A 21,818-nucleotide genomic window follows, 5' to 3' on the forward strand; every position below is an offset into this window, starting at 1 on the left:
ATCCGCCCCAAAATGAATTGATTTGACAGGATTCTAACCAGATCTGATTACATGTTCCTCCGGACACCAAATCGCGCTAGTCTCCGCTCCGGTGGTCTCCCCAGTTACAGACATACTAGCCTTTTGGTGCATTTCCAGTATTTTTGAAGATTGGCCAGCCAATAGGAAGACGCAATGTCATCCGTCGCAGCGTCCCAATGGCCCGTGGTTTGGTGGCCCTTTTGGTTTCCCCGAAAATGGGAGACCGGCACAGAGAACTGCCCGTTCGGGGACCAGGGTAACCAAGAGCCAAATACAGAGCGGCTCTGCTGTGAAGGACTCGCCCACCCAGTTTGTTCAAAAAGAAAAGTGACAAATAGTAACTTCAAGTGCCGAGGGTTTCAGAAAGAGTTTGTCAATGTACTGCCGAGGTAAACAAAGCTTAAACAGTACAAATGAACACCAGACGTTACTAGTTCTTCAAACAGCAATTAGGTACAAAAATGTCACCCGTTACAGACTCCCCACAAGGCAAATTGTTACAAATTGGCCACTCTCTGCACTCAAAGCATGAATGTCGACATTATTGTACAGCGACGGCTCTGGTCTTTTCTTCTATACTTACAGTCATGGTTTTATAATCCCCTTCGATAAAGTTTCTCAGGGGAGTGAGGAAGTTTATGGCTGCAGTCTGTACAAGCTCTCTGTGAGCGCCTCCAATTCTTCTCTCCGTTTCCCCACATTTAACCAGGGCATTTCCTGCAATAGAGAAAATATTTTCTATAGAACAATGTTTGTGTATAATGAAACGCTGGTGAATTAGCTCTTGGATGGAAAGTACTGGGATGTATTGCATGAATCATGCAGCCAAAGCAGGGATCAGGATAAAACCTCTGTGCTGAAGGAGCCTGTGTAGCGCTGCAAAGCACCGTGTAGTGCGCATGGAATATTAACATCAGCCCACTCTACACGCGCTACAGCGGCCTGCAGCTCAGTGCAATGAAACACGCGCTACAGCGGCCTGCAGCTCAGTGCAATGAAACACGCGCTACAGCGGCCTGCAGCTCAGTGCAATGAAACACGCGCTACAGCGGCCTGCAGCTCAGTGCAATGAAACACGCGCTACAGCGGCCTGCAGCTCAGTGCAATGAAACACGCGCTACAGCGGCCTGCAGCTCAGTGCAATGAAACACGCGCTACAGCGGCCTGCAGCTCACTGCAATGAAACACGCGCTACAGCGGCCTGCAGCTCAGTGCAATGAAACACGCGCTACAGCGGCCTGCAGCTCAGTGCAATGAAACACGCGCTACAGCGGCCTGCAGCTCAGTGCAATGAAACACGCGCTACAGCGGCCTGCAGCTCAGTGCAATGAAACACGCGCTACAGCGGCCTGCAGCTCAGTGCAATGAAACACGCGCTACAGCGGCCTGCAGCTCAGTGCAATGAAACACGCGCTACAGCGGCCTGCAGCTCAGTGCAATGAAACACGCGCTATAGCGGCCTGCAGCTCAGTGCAATGAAACACGCGCTACAGCGGCCTGCAGCTCAGTGCAATGAAACACGCGCTACATCGGCCTGCAGCTCAGTGCAATGAAACACGCGCTACAGCGGCCTGCAGCTCAGTGCAATGAAACACGCGCTACAGCGGCCTGCAGCTCACTGCAATGAAACACGCGCTACAGCGGCCTGCAGCTCACTGCAATGAAACACGCGCTACAGCGGCCTGCAGCTCAGTGCAATGAAACACGCGCTACAGCGGCCTGCAGCTCACTGCAATGAAACACGCGCTACAGCGGCCTGCAGCTCACTGCAATGAAACACGCGCTACAGCGGCCTGCAGCTCAGTGCAATGAAACACGCGCTACAGCGGCCTGCAGCTCAGTGCAATGAAACACGCGCTACAGCGGCCTGCAGCTCACTGCAATGAAACACGCGCTACAGCGGCCTGCAGCTCAGTGCAATGAAACACGCGCTACAGCGGCCTGCAGCTCAGTGCAATGAAACACGCGCTACAGCGGCCTGCAGCTCAGTGCAATGAAACACGCGCTACAGCGGCCTGCAGCTCACTGCAATGAAACACGCGCTACAGCGGCCTGCAGCTCACTGCAATGAAACACGCGCTACAGCGGCCTGCAGCTCACTGCAATGAAACACGCGCTACAGCGGCCTGCAGCTCAGTGCAATGAAACACGCGCTACAGCGGCCTGCAGCTCACTGCAATGAAACACGCGCTACAGCGGCCTGCAGCTCAGTGCAATGAAACACGCGCTACAGCGGCCTGCAGCTCAGTGCAATGAAGCACGCGCTACAGCGGCCTGCAGCTCACTGCAATGAAACACGCGCTACAGCGGCCTGCAGCTCAGTGCAATGAAACACGCGCTACAGCGGCCTGCAGCTCAGTGCAATGAAACACGCGCTACAGCGGCCTGCAGCTCAGTGCAATGAAACACGCGCTACAGCGGCCTGCAGCTCAGTGCAATGAAACACGCGCTACAGCGGCCTGCAGCTCAGTGCAATGAAACACGCGCTACAGCGGCCTGCAGCTCAGTGCAATGAAACACGCGCTACAGCGGCCTGCAGCTCACTGCAATGAAACACGCGCTACAGCGGCCTGCAGCTCACTGCAATGAAACACGCGCTACAGCGGCCTGCAGCTCACTGCAATGAAACACGCGCTACAGCGGCCTGCAGCTCAGTGCAATGAAACACGCGCTACAGCGGCCTGCAGCTCAGTGCAATGAAACACGCGCTACAGCGGCCTGCAGCTCAGTGCAATGAAACACGCGCTACAGCGGCCTGCAGCTCAGTGCAATGAAACACGCGCTACAGCGGCCTGCAGCTCAGTGCAATGAAACACGCGCTACAGCGGCCTGCAGCTCACTGCAATGAAACACGAGCTACAGCGGCCTGCAGCTCAGTGCAATGAAACACGCGCTACAGCGGCCTGCAGCTCAGTGCAATGAAACACGCGCTACAGCGGCCTGCAGCTCAGTGCAATGAAACACGCGCTACAGCGGCCTGCAGCTCAGTGCAATGAAACACGCGCTACAGCGGCCTGCAGCTCACTGCAATGAAACACGCGCTACAGCGGCCTGCAGCTCACTGCAATGAAACACGCGCTACAGCGGCCTGCAGCTCAGTGCAATGAAACACGCGCTACAGCGGCCTGCAGCTCAGTGCAATGAAACACGCGCTACAGCGGCCTGCAGCTCAGTGCAATGAAACACGCGCTACAGCGGCCTGCAGCTCAGTGCAATGAAACACGCGCTACAGCGGCCTGCAGCTCAGTGCAATGAAACACGCGCTACAGCGGCCTGCAGCTCACTGCAATGAAACACGCGCTACAGCGGCCTGCAGCTCAGTGCAATGAAACACGCGCTACAGCGGCCTGCAGCTCAGTGCAATGAAACACGCGCTACAGCGGCCTGCAGCTCAGTGCAATGAAACACGCGCTACAGCGGCCTGCAGCTCAGTGCAATGAAACACGCGCTACAGCGGCCTGCAGCTCACTGCAATGAAACACGCGCTACAGCGGCCTGCAGCTCACTGCAATGAAACACGCGCTACACCGGCCTGCAGCTCACTGCAATGAAACACGCGCTACAGCGGCCTGCAGCTCACTGCAATGAAACACGCGTTACAGCGGCCTGCAGCTCAGTGCAATGAAACACTCGCTACAGCGGCCTGCAGCTCACTGCAATGAAACACGCGCTACAGCGGCCTGCAGCTCACTGCAATGAAACACGCGCTACAGCGGCCTGCAGCTCACTGCAATGAAACACGCGCTACAGCGGCCTGCAGCTCAGTGCAATGAAACACGCGCTACAGCGGCCTGCAGCTCAGTGCAATGAAACACGCGCTACAGCGGCCTGCAGCTCAGTGCAATGAAACACGCGCTACAGCGGCCTGCAGCTCAGTGCAATGAAACACGCGCTACAGCGGCCTGCAGCTCACTGCAATGAAACACGCGCTACAGCGGCCTGCAGCTCAGTGCAATGAAACACGCGCTACATCGGCCTGCAGCTCAGTGCAATGAAACACGCGCTACAGCGGCCTGCAGCTCACTGCAATGAAACACGCGCTACAGCGGCCTGCAGCTCACTGCAATGAAACACGCGCTACAGCGGCCTGCAGCTCAGTGCAATGAAACACGCGCTACAGCGGCCTGCAGCTCAGTGCAATGAAACACGCGCTACAGCGGCCTGCAGCTCAGTGCAATGAAACACGCGCTACAGCGGCCTGCAGCTCAGTGCAATGAAACACGCGCTACAGCGGCCTGCAGCTCAGTGCAATGAAACACGCGCTACAGCGGCCTGCAGCTCAGTGCAATGAAACACGCGCTACAGCGGTCTGCAGCTCAGTGCAATGAAACACTCGCTACAGCGGCCTGCAGCTCACTGCAATGAAACACGCGCTACAGCGGCCTGCAGCTCAGTGCAATGAAACATGCGCTACAGCGGCCTGCAGCTCACTGCAATGAAACACGCGCTACAGCGGCCTGCAGCTCAGTGCAATGAAACATGCGCTACAGCGGCCTGCAGCTCACTGCAATGAAACATGCGCTACAGCGGCCTGCAGCTCACTGCAATGAAACATGCGGACAGCCGCTTCAGCACAGAACTGGCAAGAGAAATTGATGTACTAAAACAAGAAATATAACTGGGAGTCACAAGCGTCACATCTGAAAAACGCAGAAGTCTACAGTTGAAACCAGTTGGGTTGGTCTAATACAGGGGTAGTCAACGTCAGTCCTCAAGAGCTACCAACAGGCCAGGTCTTCAGGATATCCCAGCTTCAGCAAAGGTGGCTCAATCAGTGGCTGAGTCGAAGACAGCCACCTGCACTGCAGCAGGGATATCCTGAAAACCTGGCCTGTCAATGGTAGCTCTTGAGGACTGGAGTTGGCTACCCCTTGTCCCATACCGATCCTTCCAGCTGTGCATTAGTTCCGCCTCTGTGGCAAGCCTGAATAGATCACATTTGGTGGTATTATAGCACTTACCATATGCTGTTCCTGGGCCAAACTCATTTCCAGCATCAATCATATACTGAGCCAATTGCTCTGGATTATTCATACGACTTGGTGCTTTCCGGTCCAGCTTCTCATACACAAATTCTTCTATCCTGGCATCTACAGAAAGAGAGATGGAAAAGTAATCCATTTAAAATGGTCACAAGATAAGTCTGGGGACAACTTGAATGCGATACATAACGGGTGTACTTATACATATGAATAACGCCCTTCTTAAGAGTAACAATTGGGCCTTTTTGAAAACTAATGTAATTAAGTAGTTTTTACTCAAAGAAATGTTTCCCAGAGCTCAACGCTCCAATTTTATATGTGGAGATATTGAAAGTGAAGGCTGATTAAGTAATATGGATCCTGTAAATTCTTTAGAAAACTTAATCAATCCATATAAAATTATTGGTGCCAGTTCCAAGTCTAGTAAAGCTAGTATGCAAGCTAAAACAATGACCACTTTGGGGAGGCACTCCTATTCCTGGGTTACTCTCCAGAGTACATGCATTTAACAAGGAACATCCCTGCACATTTTTAAACATTTTCCATAATTAGGTATATATGGTATAAAATGGGGGAGCGAGGAAGAGGAAAGTGCAAGCTCATGTTAGGTAAGCTCCAACGCGCTTATTCCACATAAACAACCCCCCCCCCCCACATTGTTTCAAATACAAAAACTGGCATCAGCAATGCATCGCCAGGAAGCAAAGCACCGTTTGGGCATGTGAAGCACTGGCGCAAGGTTACTGCCGATTCTCAGTCTGCGCACTTTAGAGGAGAATTCCATCCAAGGGCCTGGTTCTTACATCTCCCGCGACACAGGCCAGTAGGAAGGCATGACGGATGATTTCATCCTCCATTTTGTTTCCCCAGCATATGGTCCCAGGGTGCACCTTTGGAGGCAAGTATCTCAGAACCAGGGTGTCCCCAGCGCTGAAATTAACTGTTCAGTTACGGAGAGCTCCTACTTCCCACATTTGTAAGTCACATTTAAAAAAAAAAAAAAAAACACACACACACCAGAAAAACAATTCTCTATATACGCAAAATGAGCTGCTCGGGGCGCCTTCTTGCAGAAATCTCAGCAGACCTCAATGGGGATTTTTACCCAAACAGCACGAACTGCTGCTTCGGCGTCCATGCAATAAGGCCCTCAGGAGAAATCCCCTGCTTAGAAGCTAGGGATAAAAGCACCACACAAATACTTGGTTTACGAATCGGGTAATATTTTCTCTAAAGACAAGAAGCATTTGATAAATAAGTATTTAAAGACATCCTGCATGCATACAGTAAGTGCAGTTACAGGTTGCTTTTCATAGCTGTTTTTGTTCTTCCCTTATTTAAATCATATTAAAATTACATTGAATAAACAGTTCAACACACCAAAAATCACTGAATTATAAATGTTGTGCCAACAAGATCCTCAACATATTGAAATGAACATTTCAGAAAATTGTTTCTTCCCTAAAAAAAAAAAAAACACTTAAAAATATAATGCACTTGGTATTTCTCAGTAAGATACTTCAAGGCACAACTTTCCAAGATATCACACAAGTCCCAAGGGAGTCTGGCCCGGCAAAGAGGAAGGAAAAGGGATTCCATCACAGGAAGGCCATTATTATCAGATAAACACGGCCTACGTCTAGAATTAACCATTTAAAAGAAGCCAGATAACTTAAGAGAAAATTATAGGAAGCCAAATGCAAAAATGAACTAATGAGTCTCACTACCGTCATTTGCTATAATGATGAAAAACAAACCCTGGAAAATGTCTCAAATAATTGGAATAAAATAATAAATAATAAAGCCATTACAGGAGTATTTTTCTTCCCAGCAAACACATACATATCGAGTCAATCACATGACCAAGACATTGGTCGGGGAGAGTACAGTCATCACGAGACTGGAAGCCAAAGCGGGTATTCCAAGAGAGCGTCCAGCAGTGGGGAGACCTCCCGACAAGAGAACTCCTCTCACAATCCCGGAAAGTGCTGTGTGTATGCTTTAAAGAACGGAAAGAGAGAGAGTGTGCACACTATTGACTGTATCACTATGTATAAAAACCGTACGATCTGTACCATTGGGTTTTCCATTTCCTCTTTTTGGAGATATGCTGATGGGGAAGGAGATCCATCAAAGCAACAGCTGGTTTCACTGAAGCTGGCATTTTCGTTGACTAAGTCAGTTCTCTTGTAGAGAGAGAGAGGAGATTTAGCGCTACCCAATTTCTATAAACACACAAAACAGTGACAGAGTGTAGGTTTATTCAGTTAAACATACAGCAGAATAACCAGAGTCTTTCGAGGAGAAGTTGGCCAGCATACTTAAGACATTCATAGCCAGATGAGATTTATACCAAAACTGGGAGAAAATATTCACAGGTTAAGAGACTTCTTAGCGGTGTAGGTTAGAGCTATACAACAAAGTTTGTTGTCCCTGTATATCCAACAGAGATCCAGCAGACAACCTTGTACCCAAATTCCATGGCAGGCATCAACCTCAGGGCGTCGAGTACATAAAAGCACATGGGCTGTGATTCCAAGGTTCCCCAATAACCTCCACAGGCAGTCTGAAGCCATGCAATGTCAGAGATACTATGAGTAAAAGCCAGAATACCGTGAAAGAGAGGGAGAAGAGAGGAGATTGCTATGATTAATGTATTACCCGCAAGTAGTCTGGGAGCGGATTGGAGAGATAATGGTAAATTGTTTAAGAGCTGGGGTGAGTGCTATGAGAAGGAAGAGCGACCAGATTCTTTATTGAACCTTGGGACCATAAGCAGATTTCTGGAAGCGGATCTAAGTGCTGTGTAAAGTAGGGATGAGAAGACTGCTCAGATAATTTGGTAACTTGTCCGGAAAATATTTGAAGGTAGGACAGGAAAGATGTCCATTGCGTTTGGACTCAAGGGATAGTCGACCTAGTCCAATTAACAAATCACAATAGTGCTTGTCAAAGTTACAGAATAAGACAAAATGGCATATTAAGTTGCAAAGAATGTCAAGTTTGCGGAGGTGAATTTGGAGGTAGTGCCCCATACACTATATCCCCATAGTCAGCAATTGGCATTAGCATCGCCTGTGCACTGCACTTTCTGACCAACAGACTTAGGCAGGATTTATTTCTATAAAGTACATCCAGTTTGGAATATATTATGGATGTGTTTGTCAATATGCAAACCAAGTGTTAGATGGAAATCTACCCACATATTTACAGCTTTTAACAGAAGCTAAATTATCAAAGTCTCCTTGCAGAGACGAAACGCGTCAGAGTATTAGACTGTGTATGTCTAACTTTCTTTGGATGAATAATTTTTTTACCTTTAACTGCGCTTGGTTGATTCCAGACATCGGAAAGCAGTGACCGCTACTCCGACTTTTTTTCTACTCTATCGGCTGGAGCACACAGCATCAGCGTTCTACAGGGACGTACTGGCACAAATCAGCAACACCAGGCGGACACAGACAGTCTCTTACGAGTACAAGCCAGCTGATCGTCAAAGTGTGGGACACAGGGTGTTGAGAGGGAAGCTATTGAAGACTTCACGAGTATCTTGTGGGACGTATTGCAGCGACGTTTTCCCGGACACTTTTGACTGTTTTATGGCTTACTAGCCCGCCACCCTGGGTGAGTGCATTAAACACACTAAGGACCTTTACTGCCAATACAGTCTATTTACCCCTATACGCTGATACAACCGAGGGAATCAAGAGTTTATTATATTGTATATCTATTTCATTATTGCTATTGATAGAGCACCAGTATTTGAGGTTTATTCCTCTTTGTTCACTTAGTATTAGAGTTGGTTCTGATCTGTAGCTCTCTGATGGGAAGCTTCAAAAATGTAGAGAATCCCAAAAATCATAGTTACCGTTTTGTCAGTGTTTAAAAACTGTATTTTGGGTGATCCAGTTTTTAAAAAAACTTTGAGAAATCAGATTGCAGTAATTTCAAGGTTAGAAAGGCTGGGACTGCGTGCATACAGAATAATATCAGCATATGCAGGCAGAGAGACGTTGTCTTACAAACTGTGGGCAGGTCATTTATAAAGAAAGAAAAAAGTAAGGACCCCAGAACAGAGCCTTGGGGAACCCAACAGGTAATTTCCATGTGGTTAGAGTTGGAGCCTGAGAGATACATGTTGGGATCTTCCTGGTGAGATTTAAACCAGTTTAGTGCATGTGATCCAACACCAGAGTACAGGAACTTGTTTAACATAATACCGTGGTCAACAGTATTCAAAAGCTTTGCAAAATCTAGGCATATAGCACCCGTAAACTGTCCATGTTCCATTCCACACTGAATCTCATTGCATATTTTTTATGAGGGTTGTTACTGCGGAGTGATTTGCTTGGAAGCCAGATTCGAATTGCCCAAGAAATTGATTTCTTATAAAAAGTGAATTAGTTGGGAACGAATACATTTTCCCATTACTTTCATACCTTCCTTTTTAAACTAAAAATAGATGGCAATAAAGTTACTGAATCAGGCAAAAAATATAGATACAGCTTCCATTCACAAGGAGTCACTTATTGTGTGCAGCATTGATGGCGGTCCCCTCCACACAGTTTACTTATCAAATATGTATTACTGATGACTACATTAAAGATGGCCTATATCAATATAGCAAACATAAGATAAAATAGAAGGCTAAAAATATAATACATCATATACCATGAACAGTTTCTTACCTACAGCTGTAAATGTGTCTCAGAGTCATGCATACAAAAGTATTACAAGCATCATATAGGTCTACTGAGAATCACAGCTTCACAAGGAACGGCAAACACAATGGTTTCTTCCATTTAGCTTCAGATGCAGGGAGAGCAAGAGAAACGTTCTTACTTGGATTTGGCTGTAATAACACCTCCGTTTGCTTCATGATTTTTTCCGCCCATTGTTTTGTGCACTCTGCTTTGCCAAGAAGGTTCTCTAGGTGAGCATCCAACTCTGTCTTCTCTGCCTGACCAAGCTTCTCTTCTGTGAACTATTGCATTGAAGACACAAAACAAGTGATGTTTATACAACTATAATTAGTAGAAGTACATGCACTATTTATGAAGGGGTACCTGTTATATTTTTATTCCTTCAGTGAATATAGAACAGTGCAATAAAGTTTTTAACAGCCTCTTTGGGAGACTGGGTTCCCAATTTATAGAACACATCAACACCCCCACTGTAAAAAACGTTATTGCACTGCATTATATTTCTATTCCTTCACATTTACAACCTATTGATCTGCGCTCCCCTACTGTCTACAAACGTCCAACACTGCGGACCGTTCCTTGAGAGTTGAGAAGCATTTATTTACACTTTTGTCTGCACAATTGTTTTCACTATCATATGTATTGTTTTTTTACGGTCACATTCACAGTCATCACTTCCTCCTTGGAGCGCCGTTTTGTGTTTTTTTCTCACTATATTCACTGAACATTAAAATAGTGCCTGCTGTAGGAGATAAGGAGGTTTAGGGCTTGATAATTGGAGCATGATTTCTAATGCACGATTCAAGTTATTCCAGGTAAGATGACCTCTAAGGAACATTGATGTTATCCAACTGGCACAGAAATGGTAAAGTGTATATACAGTACAATCCCTGGCATACAGGCATACCCCGGTTTAAGGACAATCACTTTAAGTACACTCGCGAGTAAGTACATAGCGCCCAATAGGCAAACAGCAGCTCACGCATGCGCCTGTCAGCACGTCCTGAACAGTAATACCAGCTCCCTACCAGTACCGAAGCTGTGCGCAAGCGGGGAGACTATAGAGCCTGTTACAAATGCCTTATTTCCATCAGTTATGCACGTATATGACGATTGCAGTACAGTACATGCATCGATAAGTGGGAAAAAGGTAGTGCTTCACTTTAAGTAAATTTTCGCTTTACATACATGCTCCGGTCCCATTGTGTAAGTTAATGCGGGGTATGCCTGTATTGATAAATTCGGTGCTTATATGGCAGCAAAGTGCATATGTTCATCAAAGCTACATAGACAAGCTTGTTTACATAACACCTTAGCTTTAAAACCAAGACAAAAACAAGTTCAAAATAAAGAAAGTGTTCAAGATGAAAGTGAAAGACAAAACCAAAAAGGGAACGACGAACATTTGACCTAGGATTTGCTGTTGTGAATCCCGCAAGAAACCAAATCACAATTACCAAATGAAGGGACTTTTTCCATAATTGTAACCTGAGCGTTCATATTTTAATAGTTTCTGCTTATATGATGCAATATGTTCACTGAAATATCATACCATTAACAGTTATACAATACAAGAGCCCACAAGCAGTGACATTTAGGCTCCTATCTAATATGATGCAAAGCTGCTCCTCTGGGCTGGAGAAGAGGAGATCAGCGCCCTTCAAACCAATGGGACAAATCTTTTCTGATATGGGGAACAAGCGTTACAGAATATTGAATAAGGGCTGTCATGTACGGCACATTGCGAGCACGCGACCTGCATACGGGACAAGGGTTTCACAATATTGAATAAGGGTCTTAGATGACGTAGATTAATTGTTAGACCTCTAACTGGCCACTTCTTTAGATGTAGATCTTGGGGTACAGGGGCATTTGCAAATGAGTCAAAACATCAGTGTGAAGGGAAAGCCAATGTTCTACACTGTATAGTACTCGCTATCCAACGTTTCCCTTTACAACGAATGGCATATCCAACGCTTTACAATGCAACCACATGGGCCGTTTTTCGCTCACCGCCACTGATTAACATGGGACTCACTTTACAACGGATTCACTATCCAACGTTACTTCCAGAACGGATTCCGTTGGATTACCAAGGACTGCCTGTACTCTAATCTAATTTAAGTGACTAATCTGCCATTGATCCAAAATAAGATCAAATCTGCTTAACAGGCAGTGGTGACTGCTAGTACAGTGGTGCGCAAGATGGGGGGTGTGGAGGTTACAGGGGCCCCGCGCTCTTCAGATGAATGCCAGGGGAGGTGTGAGGCCTCTGTAACTCACTTACCTGCAGCCAGGTCTTCGGCGATGCGGCGTCAACAAGGGGTCATGTGACAGCACGCATCGCCATGCAACGCGCGTCAAATTACATGGTGGAGTCACGTGACGTCGAGCCATTGGGAGAGGGGGGTGGTGTGCGAACGCTGCTGCTCCCGGCAAGGAGTTTGAGAACCCCTGGGCTAGTATACAGACCCCAAGATAAGGAACCACACTAATAAGGAGGAGGACCCTAGAAACAATAACACTGAGTTCAAATCAAGGAAACCTGGTCCAATTCCCTGGCACGAGTGCTGTGTGACTTTGGGCAAGTCACTTTATCTCCCTGTGCCTCAGGCACCAAAATCAGAGAGAGACTGTAAGCTCTATGGAGCAGGGACTGTAACAGCATACCGCGCACTATACTATAATCGTGTAACGCTTGGAGTCCCATTAGGAGAAAAGCATCATCTATGAAATAAAGTTATTATAATTAATATACCATGTGTAGGAGGATCCTGCCCCAAACTGGAAACATACAGTTTTCTCCCAAACAGAGATGTTATTAGATGCTGTATAGAGCACATTATAACATCCGAAATTTGTAAAGGAGAAGTTGAAACAAATACCACATTTGCAAACGGATATAAAATTATTCTACTTGCACATTGTTTATTCTTTGGTTTAAAAGAATAAGAAAGCTGCCATTGAATCAGCTACTTCCTCTCTGCCAGATCCTGCCAGCATTTCTCTGGCTCCTTGCACTTCCCAACGCAAGATCTGACCAACACATTTAAAGATAGGAAACCTGAAGCAATATTTATTTATACAAGTTATGAATTCTGTTTAAAGTCTCAGAGATGCCAGAAACGTTACATAAACTAAGTTAAAAACTAGCAAGATAAAATTCCATGGGCATGAAGCCTGTGTGTGTTTCACAATTACTTTACCCGATTAAAAGTATGACATGTTTAATTAACCGATATCTGTAACCAGCAGAATCATATACTTATTAATTATAATTACATCGATGTAAGAATACGTGGAATAGACTCCATTTCACAAGTATATATGCTGCTGTATATATCCAAGCATTTGAGTACATTAATACAAATACTTTTCCCTATGTCAGATTCGGAGGAGAAAGCATCTGTTTGCGTGTCAGTGTCAAGCGGAGAAATCTGCGCAAATGTAACAATAAGATTTTACTCTACGGTATGCATCAGATCTAAAAATAAAATGATACAAAATGAGAGAAAACAAATTGTGCTATAAAGTAAGTGTGATCACATACCTCAAAAATGACTACAATTTAAAAAATAGTTTGCTTAGACAGACAAAAAAACCACAAGATAATATTGCTCCACATAATTACTGCTGCACCCATTTTAACCATTCCAAGCTAATATATTCCTCTAAGAAACACTGCTATTTCTAACGCATTTCTAAGGCTGCGCTTATAGTGCCAGCGACATCGCTCGAAAACAAATGCATTGTCGCCGTTGCAAGCGCTTATAGTAAGCGCCGTATTTTTGAAGCCGGTCAAATTCGATTTTACAGAGGCTGTCGCCACGTGACAGCCTCTGAACCAAAGACCTGGTCGCCCGCGACGTCGCCAGAAAGCGTATTACAACTTTCGCTAGCGGCGACGTCACCGGTCGCGTCACCGCACTATAAACTCGGCCTAACACTGCCATTTCTACGCTACCATTTCCAACGCTGCGCTTATAGTGCCTGGCGACGGTGCGCCAAACAAAATCCATTTACTCCGTCGCAAGCGCTTATAGTAAGATGGAGCGCGACGGAGCAACCAAAATTTTTGAAGCCTGTTAAATTTGATTTTTTAGAGACAGTTGCCACGTGACTGTCTCTAAACCAGAGACCGCTGCCCGCCCCTTCATGACGTCACTGGCCTTGTCGCTTAAAACTAAAATATAACTTTCGCTAGTGGTGACGTAATCGGTCGCGTCCCCGGCACTATAAGCGCGGCCAGTTACATTTCTACTTCTTTCTAGGAAACCGGGAACCCCTTCCAGGGAGTTATAGGGAAACAGAGTAAATCCCAATTTAAAGAAGACAAGCATGGCAGAAGGTTGGGTTACTTTAAAGCTGTATTTGTCTATGAATCACATACCAATAAGAAACATGCTTGCATTCTCAAGCAAATCTGTAATGAGGCACTTACAGTCTAATCTTTCGTGTTCATAATAAACAATATTGAACGCCCCTTGAAGTACCCCTGCTGGCCCTCCTAGCTACGCCCGCAGAACTCACTAAACATGCCCATGGGATTGGAGGCAAAGGTGAAGTGACCTATAGACTAAATGTAGCATACGGTATAGATATATCTCCATCTATAGATAGATGATATGTTTATGTTTAATGATTTAAAACAAGCGGTGGTTCTGTAAAAGTATTTTAAATAATTTACTAAAATCTCTTATTTTAATTTGCAATAAGGACTGAACTGGGGTATGTATGTATTTATATAGCGCCATTAATGTACATAGCGCTTCACAGCAGTGGGGTGTTATTGTCAATTTTGTCCGTCTACAAATAATGCTCAAACCATTTGATGCCTGTGCCAGCCATGTCAGATTACCTACAACAGAAAGGGAAAGAACGGCTGCGGCAAGGGGGCTGAGACCCACCCACAACCAGAGTGTACCAAGTAAACGTCTCCAGCAACATCAAAACATATTTACAAATATTTCCCTGATTTATCAAAGGCTCCAATCACAGTTATAATCTACCACCATCAGTTTAATGGTTCATAAGTGGGACTCTCGCCATGAAAGAGGACCATCAGTTTGGGTGGTGTGAGTGTATGTAATAAAGGAGTGGAATGGGTGGTGGGTGGGGGAGGAAAAAAGGGGCAGAGGTGGGGGGGGGGGAGAAAGAAAGGGGCAGAGGTGGGGGGAAGAAAGGGGCAGGAGGGGGGGGAAAGAAAGGGGCAGGAGGGGGGGGGGAAGAAAGGGGCAGGAGGGGGGGGGGGAAAGAAAGGGGCAGGAGGGGGGGGGGGAAGAAAGGGGCAGGAGGGGGGGGGGGAAGAAAGGGGCAGGAGGGGGGGGAAGAAAGGGGCAGGAGGGGGGGGAAAGAAAGGGGCAGGAGGGGGGGGAAAGAAAGGGGCAGGAGAGGGGGGAAAGAAAGGGGCAGGAGGGGGGGAAGAAAGGGGCAGGAGGGGGGGGAAGAAAGGGGCAGGAGGGGGGGGAAGAAAGGGGCAGGAGGGGGGGGAAGAAAGGGGCAGGAGGGGGGGGAAGAAAGGGGCAGGAGGGGGGGGAAGAAAGGAGCAGGAGGGGGGGGAAGAAAGGGGCAGGAGGGGGGGGAAAGAAAGGGGCAGGAGGGGGGGGGAAGAAAGGGGCAGGAGGGGGGGGGAAGAAAGGGGCAGGAGGGGGGGGGAAGAAAGGGGCAGGAGGGGGGGGGGAAGAAAGGGGCAGGAGGGGGGGGGGAAGAAAGGGGCAGGAGGGGGGGGGAAGAAAGGGGCAGGAGGGGGGGGGAAGAAAGGGGCAGGAGGGGGGGGGAGAAAGGGGCAGGAGGGGGGGGAAGAAAGGGGCAGGAGGGGGGGGGAAAGAAAGGGGCAGGAGGGGGGGGAAAGATAGGGGCAGGAGGGGGGGGAAAGAAAGGGGCAGGAGGGGGGGAAAGAAAGGGGCAGGAGGGGGGGGAAGAAAGGGGCAGGAGGGGGGGGAAGAAAGGGGCAGGAGGGGGGGGAAGAAAGGGGCAGGAGGGGGGGGGGAAGAAAGGGGCAGGAGGGGGGGGGGAAGAAAGGGGCAGGAGGGGGGGGGGAAGAAAGGGGCAGGAGGGGGGGGGGGAAGAAAGGGGCAGGAGGGGGGGGGGGAAGAAAGGGGCAGGGGGGGGGGGGAAGAAAGGGGCAGGAGGGGGGGGGGAAGAAAGGGGCAGGAGGGGGGGGGAAGAAAGGGGCAGGAGGGGGGGGGGAAGAAAGGGGCAGGAGGGGGGGAAGAAAGGGGCAGGAGGGGGGGGAAGAAAGGGGCAGGAGGGGGGGGAAGAAAGGGGCAGGAGGGGGGGGAAGAAAGGGGCAGGAGGGGGGGGAAGAAAGGGGCAGGAGGGGGGGGGAAGAAAGGGGCAGGAGGGGGGGGGAAGAAAGGGGCAGGAGGGGGGGGGAAGAAAGGGGCAGGAGGGGGGGGAAGAAAGGGGCAGATGGGGGGGGGAAGAAAGGGGCAGGAGGGGGGGGGAAGAAAGGGGCAGGAGGGGGGGGGAAGAAAGGGGCAGGAGGGGGGGGGAAGAAAGGGGCAGGAGGGGGGGGAAAGAAAGGGGCAGGAGGGGGGGGAAAGAAAGGGGCAGGAGGGGGGGGAAAGAAAGGGGCAGGAGGGGGGGGAAAGAAAGGGGCAGGAGGGGGGGGAGAGAAAGGGGCAGGAGGGGGGGGAGAAGAAAGGGGCAGGAGGGGGGGAGAAGAAAGGGGCAGGAGGGGGGGGAAGAAAGGGGAAGAAAGGGGCAGGAGGGGGGGAGAAGAAAGGGGCAGGAGGGGGGGGAAGAAAGGGGAAGAAAGGGGCAGGAGGGGGGGGAGAAAGGGGCAGGAGGGGGGGGAAGAAAGGGGCAGGAGGGGGGGGAAGAAAGGGGCAGGAGGGGGGGAAAGAAAGGGGCAGGAGGGGGGGGGAAGAAAGGGGCAGGAGGGGGGGGGGAAGAAAGGGGCAGGAGGGGGGGGAAGAAAGGGGCAGGAGGGGGGGGGGAAGAAAGGGGCAGGAGGGGGGGGGAAGAAAGGGGCAGGAGGGGGGGGGAAGAAAGGGGCAGGAGGGGGGGGGAAGAAAGGGGCAGGAGGGGGGGGGAAGAAAGGGGCAGGAGGGGGGGGGAAGAAAGGGGCAGGAGGGGGGGGAAAGAAAGGGGCAGGAGGGGGGGGAAAGAAAGGGGCAGGAGGGGGGGAAAGAAAGGGGCAGGAGGGGGGGGAAGAAAGGGGCAGGAGGGGGGGGAAGAAAGGGGCAGGAGGGGGGGGAAGAAAGGGGCAGGAGGGGGGGGAAGAAAGGGGCAGGAGGGGGGGGGGAAAGAAAGGGGCAGGAGGGGGGGGGAAAGAAAGGTGCAGGAGGGGGGGGAAAGAAAGGGGCAGGAGGGGGGGGGGAAGAAAGGGGCAGGAGGGGGGGGGAAGAAAGGGGCAGGAGGGGGGGGGAAGAAAGGGGCAGGAGGGGGGGGGAAGAAAGGGGCAGGAGGGGGGGGGAAGAAAGGGGCAGGAGGGGGGGGAAAGAAAGGGGCAGGAGGGGGGGGAAAGAAAGGGGCAGGAGGGGGGGGGAAAGAAAGGGGCAGGAGGGGGGGGGAAGAAAGGGGCAGGAGGGGGGGGGAAGAAAGAGGCAGGAGGGGAGGGGAAGAAAGGGGCAGGAGGGGGGGAAGAAAGGGGCAGGAGGGGGGGGGGGAAGAAAGGGGCAGGAGGGGGGGGGGGAAGAAAGGGGCAGGAGGGGGGGGGGAAGAAAGGGGCAGGAGGGGGGGGGGAAGAAAGGGGCAGGAGGGGGGGGGGAAGAAAGGGGCAGGAGGGGGGGGGGAAGAAAGGGGCAGGAGGGGGGGGGGAAGAAAGGGGCAGGAGGGGGGGGGGAAGAAAGGGGCAGGAGGGGGGGGGAAGAAAGGGGCAGGAGGGGGGGGGAAGAAAGGGGCAGGAGGGGGGGGGGAAGAAAGGGGCAGGAGGGGGGGAAGAAAGGGGCAGGAGGGGGGGGAAGAAAGGGGCAGGAGGGGGGGGGAAGAAAGGGGCAGGAGGGGGGGGAAGAAAGGGGCAGGAGGGGGGGGGAAGAAAGGGGCAGGAGGGGGGGGGGAAGAAAGGGGCAGGAGGGGGGGGGAAGAAAGGGGCAGGAGGGGGGGGAAGAAAGGGGCAGGAGGGGGGGGGAAGAAAGGGGCAGATGGGGGGGGGAAGAAAGGGGCAGGAGGGGGGGGGAAGAAAGGGGCAGGAGGGGGGGGGAAGAAAGGGGCAGGAGGGGGGGGAAGAAAGGGGCAGGAGGGGGGGGAAAGAAAGGGGCAGGAGGGGGGGGAAAGAAAGGGGCAGGAGGGGGGGGAAAGAAAGGGGCAGGAGGGGGGGGAAAGAAAGGGGCAGGAGGGGGGGGAAAGAAAGGGGCAGGAGGGGGGGGAAAGAAAGGGGCAGGAGGGGGGGGAGAGAAAGGGGCAGGAGGGGGGGGAGAAGAAAGGGGCAGGAGGGGGGGGAGAAGAAAGGGGCAGGAGGGGGGGGAAGAAAGGGGCAGGAGGGGGGGGAAGAAAGGGGCAGGAGGGGGGGGAAGAAAGGGGCAGGAGGGGGGGAAAGAAAGGGGCAGGAGGGGGGGGAAAGAAAGGGGCAGGAGGGGGGGGAAAGAAAGGGGCAGGAGGGGGGGGAAAGAAAGGGGCAGGAGGGGGGGGAAAGAAAGGGGCAGGAGGGGGGGGAAAGAAAGGGGCAGGAGGGGGGGAAAGAAAGGGGCAGGAGGGGGGGGAAAGAAAGGGGCAGGAGGGGGGGGAAAGAAAGGGGCAGGAGGGGGGGAAAGAAAGGGGCAGGAGGGGGGGAAAGAAAGGGGCAGGAGGGGGGGAAAGAAAGGGGCAGGAGGGGGGGAAAGAAAGGGGCAGGAGAGGGGGAAGAAAGGGGCAGGAGGGGGGGAAAGAAAGGGGCAGGAGGGGGGGAAAGAAAGGGGCAGGAGGGGGGGAAAGAAAGGGGCAGGAGGGGGGGAAAGAAAGGGGCAGGAGGGGGGGAAAGAAAGGGGCAGGAGGGGGGGAAAGAAAGGGGCAGGAGGGGGGGAAAGAAAGGGGCAGGAGGGGGGGAAAGAAAGGGGCAGGAGGGGGGGAAAGAAAGGGGCAGGAGGGGGGGGGAGAAAGGGGCAGGAGGGGGGGGGGAGAAAGGGGCAGGAGGGGGGGGGAGAAAGGGGCAGGAGGGGGGGGGGAGAAAGGGGCAGGAGGGGGGGGGGGAGAAAGGGGTAGGAGGGGGGGGGAGAAAGGGGTAGGAGGGGGGGGGGAGAAAGGGGCAGGAGGAGGGGGGGGGGAGAAAGGGGCAGGAGGGGGGGGGGAGAAAGGGGCAGGAGGGGGGGGGAGAAAGGGGCAGGAGGGGGGGGGAGAAAGGGGCAGGAGGGGGGGGGGAGAAAGGGGCAGGAGGGGGGGGGAGAAAGGGGCAGGAGGGGGGGGGGAGAAAGGGGCAGGAGGGGGGGGGGAGAAAGGGGCAGGAGGGGGGGGGAGAAAGGGGCAGGAGGGGGGGGGAGAAAGGGGCAGGAGGGGGGGGGGAGAAAGGGGCAGGAGGGGGGGGGAGAAAGGGGCAGGAGGGGGGGGGGAGAAAGGGGCAGGAGGGGGGGGGAGAAAGGGGCAGGAGGGGGGGGAAGAAAGGGGCAGGAGGGGGGGGGAGAAAGGGGCAGGAGGGGGGGGGAGAAAGGGGCAGGAGGGGGGGGAGAAAGGGGCAGGAGGGGGGGGAGAAAGGGGCAGGAGGGGGGGGAGAAAGGGGCAGGAGGGGGGGGAGAAAGGGGCAGGAGGGGGGGGGAGAAAGGGGCAGGAGGGGGGGGAGAAAGGGGCAGGAGGGGGGGGAGAAAGGGGCAGGAGGGGGGGAGAAAGGGGCAGGAGGGGGGGGGAGAAAGGGGCAGGAGGGGGGGGAGAAAGGGGCAGGAGGGGGGGGAGAAAGGGGCAGGAGGGGGGGGAGAAAGGGGCAGGAGGGGGGGGGGGAGAAAGGGGCAGGAGGGGGGGGGGGAGAAAGGGGCAGGAGGGGGGGGGAGAAAGGGGCAGGAGGGGGGGGGAAAGAAAGGGGCAGGAGGGGGGGGAAAGAAAGGGGCAGGAGGGGGGGGAAAGAAAGGGGCAGGAGGGGGGGGGGAAGAAAGGGGCAGGAGGGGGGGGGGGAAGAAAGGGGCAGGAGGGGGGGGGGAAGAAAGGGGCAGGAGGGGGGGGGGAAGAAAGGGGCAGGAGGGGGGGGGGGAAGAAAGGGGCAGGAGGGGGGGGGGAAGAAAGGGGCAGGAGGGGGGGGGGGGAGAAAGGGGCAGGAGGGGGGGGGGAAGAAAGGGGCAGGAGGGGGGGGAAAGAAAGGGGCAGGAGGGGGGGGAAAGAAAGGGGCAGGAGGGGGGGGAAAGAAAGGGGCAGGAGGGGGGGGAAAGAAAGGGGCAGGAGGGGGGGGAAAGAAAGGGGCAGGAGGGGGGGGAAGAAAGGGGCAGGAGGGGGGGGAAGAAAGGGGCAGGAGGGGGGGGGGGAGAAAGGGGCAGGAGGGGGGGGGGAAGAAAGGGGCAGGAGGGGGGGGGGAAGAAAGGGGCAGGAGGGGGGGGGAAGAAAGGGGCAGGAGGGGGGGGGAAGAAAGGGGCAGGAGGGGGGGGAAGAAAGGGGCAGGAGGGGGGGGAAAGAAAGGGGCAGGAGGGGGGGGGGGAGAAAGGGGCAGGAGGGGGGGGGAAGAAAGGGGCAGGAGGGGGGGGGGAAGAAAGGGGCAGGAGGGGGGGGGGGAAGAAAGGGGCAGGAGGGGGGGGGGAAGAAAGGGGCAGGAGGGGGGGGGGAAGAAAGGGGCAGGAGGGGGGGGGGAAGAAAGGGGCAGGAGGGGGGGGGGGAAGAAAGGGGCAGGAGGGGGGGGGGAGAAAGGGGCAGGAGAGGGGGAGGGGGGGGGGAAGAAAGGGGCAGGAGGGGGGGGAAGAAAGGGGCAGGAGGGGGGGGAAGAAAGGGGCAGGAGGGGGGGAAGAAAGGGGCAGGAGAGGGGGAGAAAGGGGCAGGAGTGGGGGAGAAAGGGGCAGGAGAGGGGAAGAGAGGGGCAGGAGGAGGGGGGGCGCAGGAGGAGGGGGGGCGCTGGAGGAGGGGGGGGGCGCTGGAGGAGGGGGGGGGCGCTGGAGGAGGGGGGGGCGCTGGAGGAGGGGGGGGGGCGCTGGAGGAGGGGGGGGCGCTGGAGGAGGGGGGGCGCTGGAGGAGGGGGGGGCGCTGGAGGAGGGGGGGGGGCGCTGGAGGAGGGGGGGGGCGCTGGAGGAGGGGGGGGGGGGCGCTGGAGGAGGGGGGGGCGCTGGAGGAGGGGGGGGCGCTGGAGGAGGGGGGGGCGCTGGAGGAGGGGGGGGGCGCTGGAGGAGGGGGGGGGCGCAGGAGGCAGACGCCTGTCCTGGGCCTATACCTGCACTGCGCGGCTCAGGAAAGTGCCGGCGCCCGCCGCTAGCTTCTTCACATTGAAGTCCATGCTGCTCCCGGCGGCGGGACTGTCACACTGCGCGGCTCCGGCCCCTCACAGCAGAAGCAGCCCGTGACCGGAAGGCGGCGGCCCTGTACGTCACCAGGGCAAGGCGTAACTGCCGCTCCCCCGCGCGTCACTTCCGGCTCAGCAGAATACCGGAAGTAGTTAGGGGGTTAAGGAGAGAATTTATTATACTCTGAATCACAACAACAATAACTTTATTGAGAGGGAAACGGAGGGAAGTTACATTCCTACTCCCATAGCAGAGAATCTCTCATCGGATATATGTTCCTTTCGTTGTATTCTTTCTATTTGTGTTTATTTATAGACACACACACACACACACACTTATACAGCACATACATACACACACACACACACACACACACACACTTATACAGCACACCCATACATACACATACATACATACACATGCACACACTTACACACCGTTTGTTTTCAGAGGAAGTATGTCACCGCTCCTACTGTGTGTATAAGCATATAGGAATTAATAGTACACAGAGGTTATATTAAAAAACGCTTCTATAGCAAATGTTAATTTGCCTGGAAGCTATTCTAACCTGTGCTGATGGGGGTGCCATATATGTATTGTGATGTGTTCAGGCAGAAGGTGTTTGAGGGGAGGTGCATAGGACCCAGCACCTTCCTGGGTGTGTAAGCTTCCCTCTCACCTGAGCCCTAATTAATGAGCTACAATGTAAAAGGCTTGACAAATCATCCAAAAATCAACTCGCCGAACCAAAAAATGTACTGGCCCAAAAGCCCCGCCCGCTTTAGAAA

The 21,818-nt window shown here is 53.0% G+C and overlaps 1 protein-coding gene across 4 annotated transcripts in view; it reads right to left on the bottom strand.

Moving 5' to 3' along the window:
- SH3GLB1 (SH3 domain containing GRB2 like, endophilin B1) overlaps window positions 1-21,140 on the bottom strand; it is a 39,634-nt gene extending 18,494 nt beyond the window's left edge. For 3 of the 4 annotated variants that reach the window (XM_075615612.1, XM_075615611.1, XM_075615610.1), the window contains exons 1-4: window positions 20,961-21,140; window positions 9,846-9,987; window positions 4,983-5,111; window positions 605-738 (exon numbers count right to left, since the gene is read on the bottom strand). In XM_075615612.1, the coding sequence (XP_075471727.1) occupies window positions 605-738; window positions 4,983-5,111; window positions 9,846-9,987; window positions 20,961-21,023 (468 nt within the window). In that variant the 5' untranslated portion in view covers window positions 21,024-21,140. The remainder of the gene's footprint in view (window positions 1-604; window positions 739-4,982; window positions 5,112-9,845; window positions 9,988-20,960) is intronic. The other variant, XM_075615614.1, reaches the window with a different exon arrangement.
- Between the last annotated feature and the right edge of the window lie 678 nt (window positions 21,141-21,818).

The sequence above is a fragment of the Ascaphus truei genome, chromosome 10, assembly GCF_040206685.1.
Source record: "Ascaphus truei isolate aAscTru1 chromosome 10, aAscTru1.hap1, whole genome shotgun sequence".
NCBI classification, from domain to species: domain Eukaryota; kingdom Metazoa; phylum Chordata; class Amphibia; order Anura; family Ascaphidae; genus Ascaphus; species Ascaphus truei.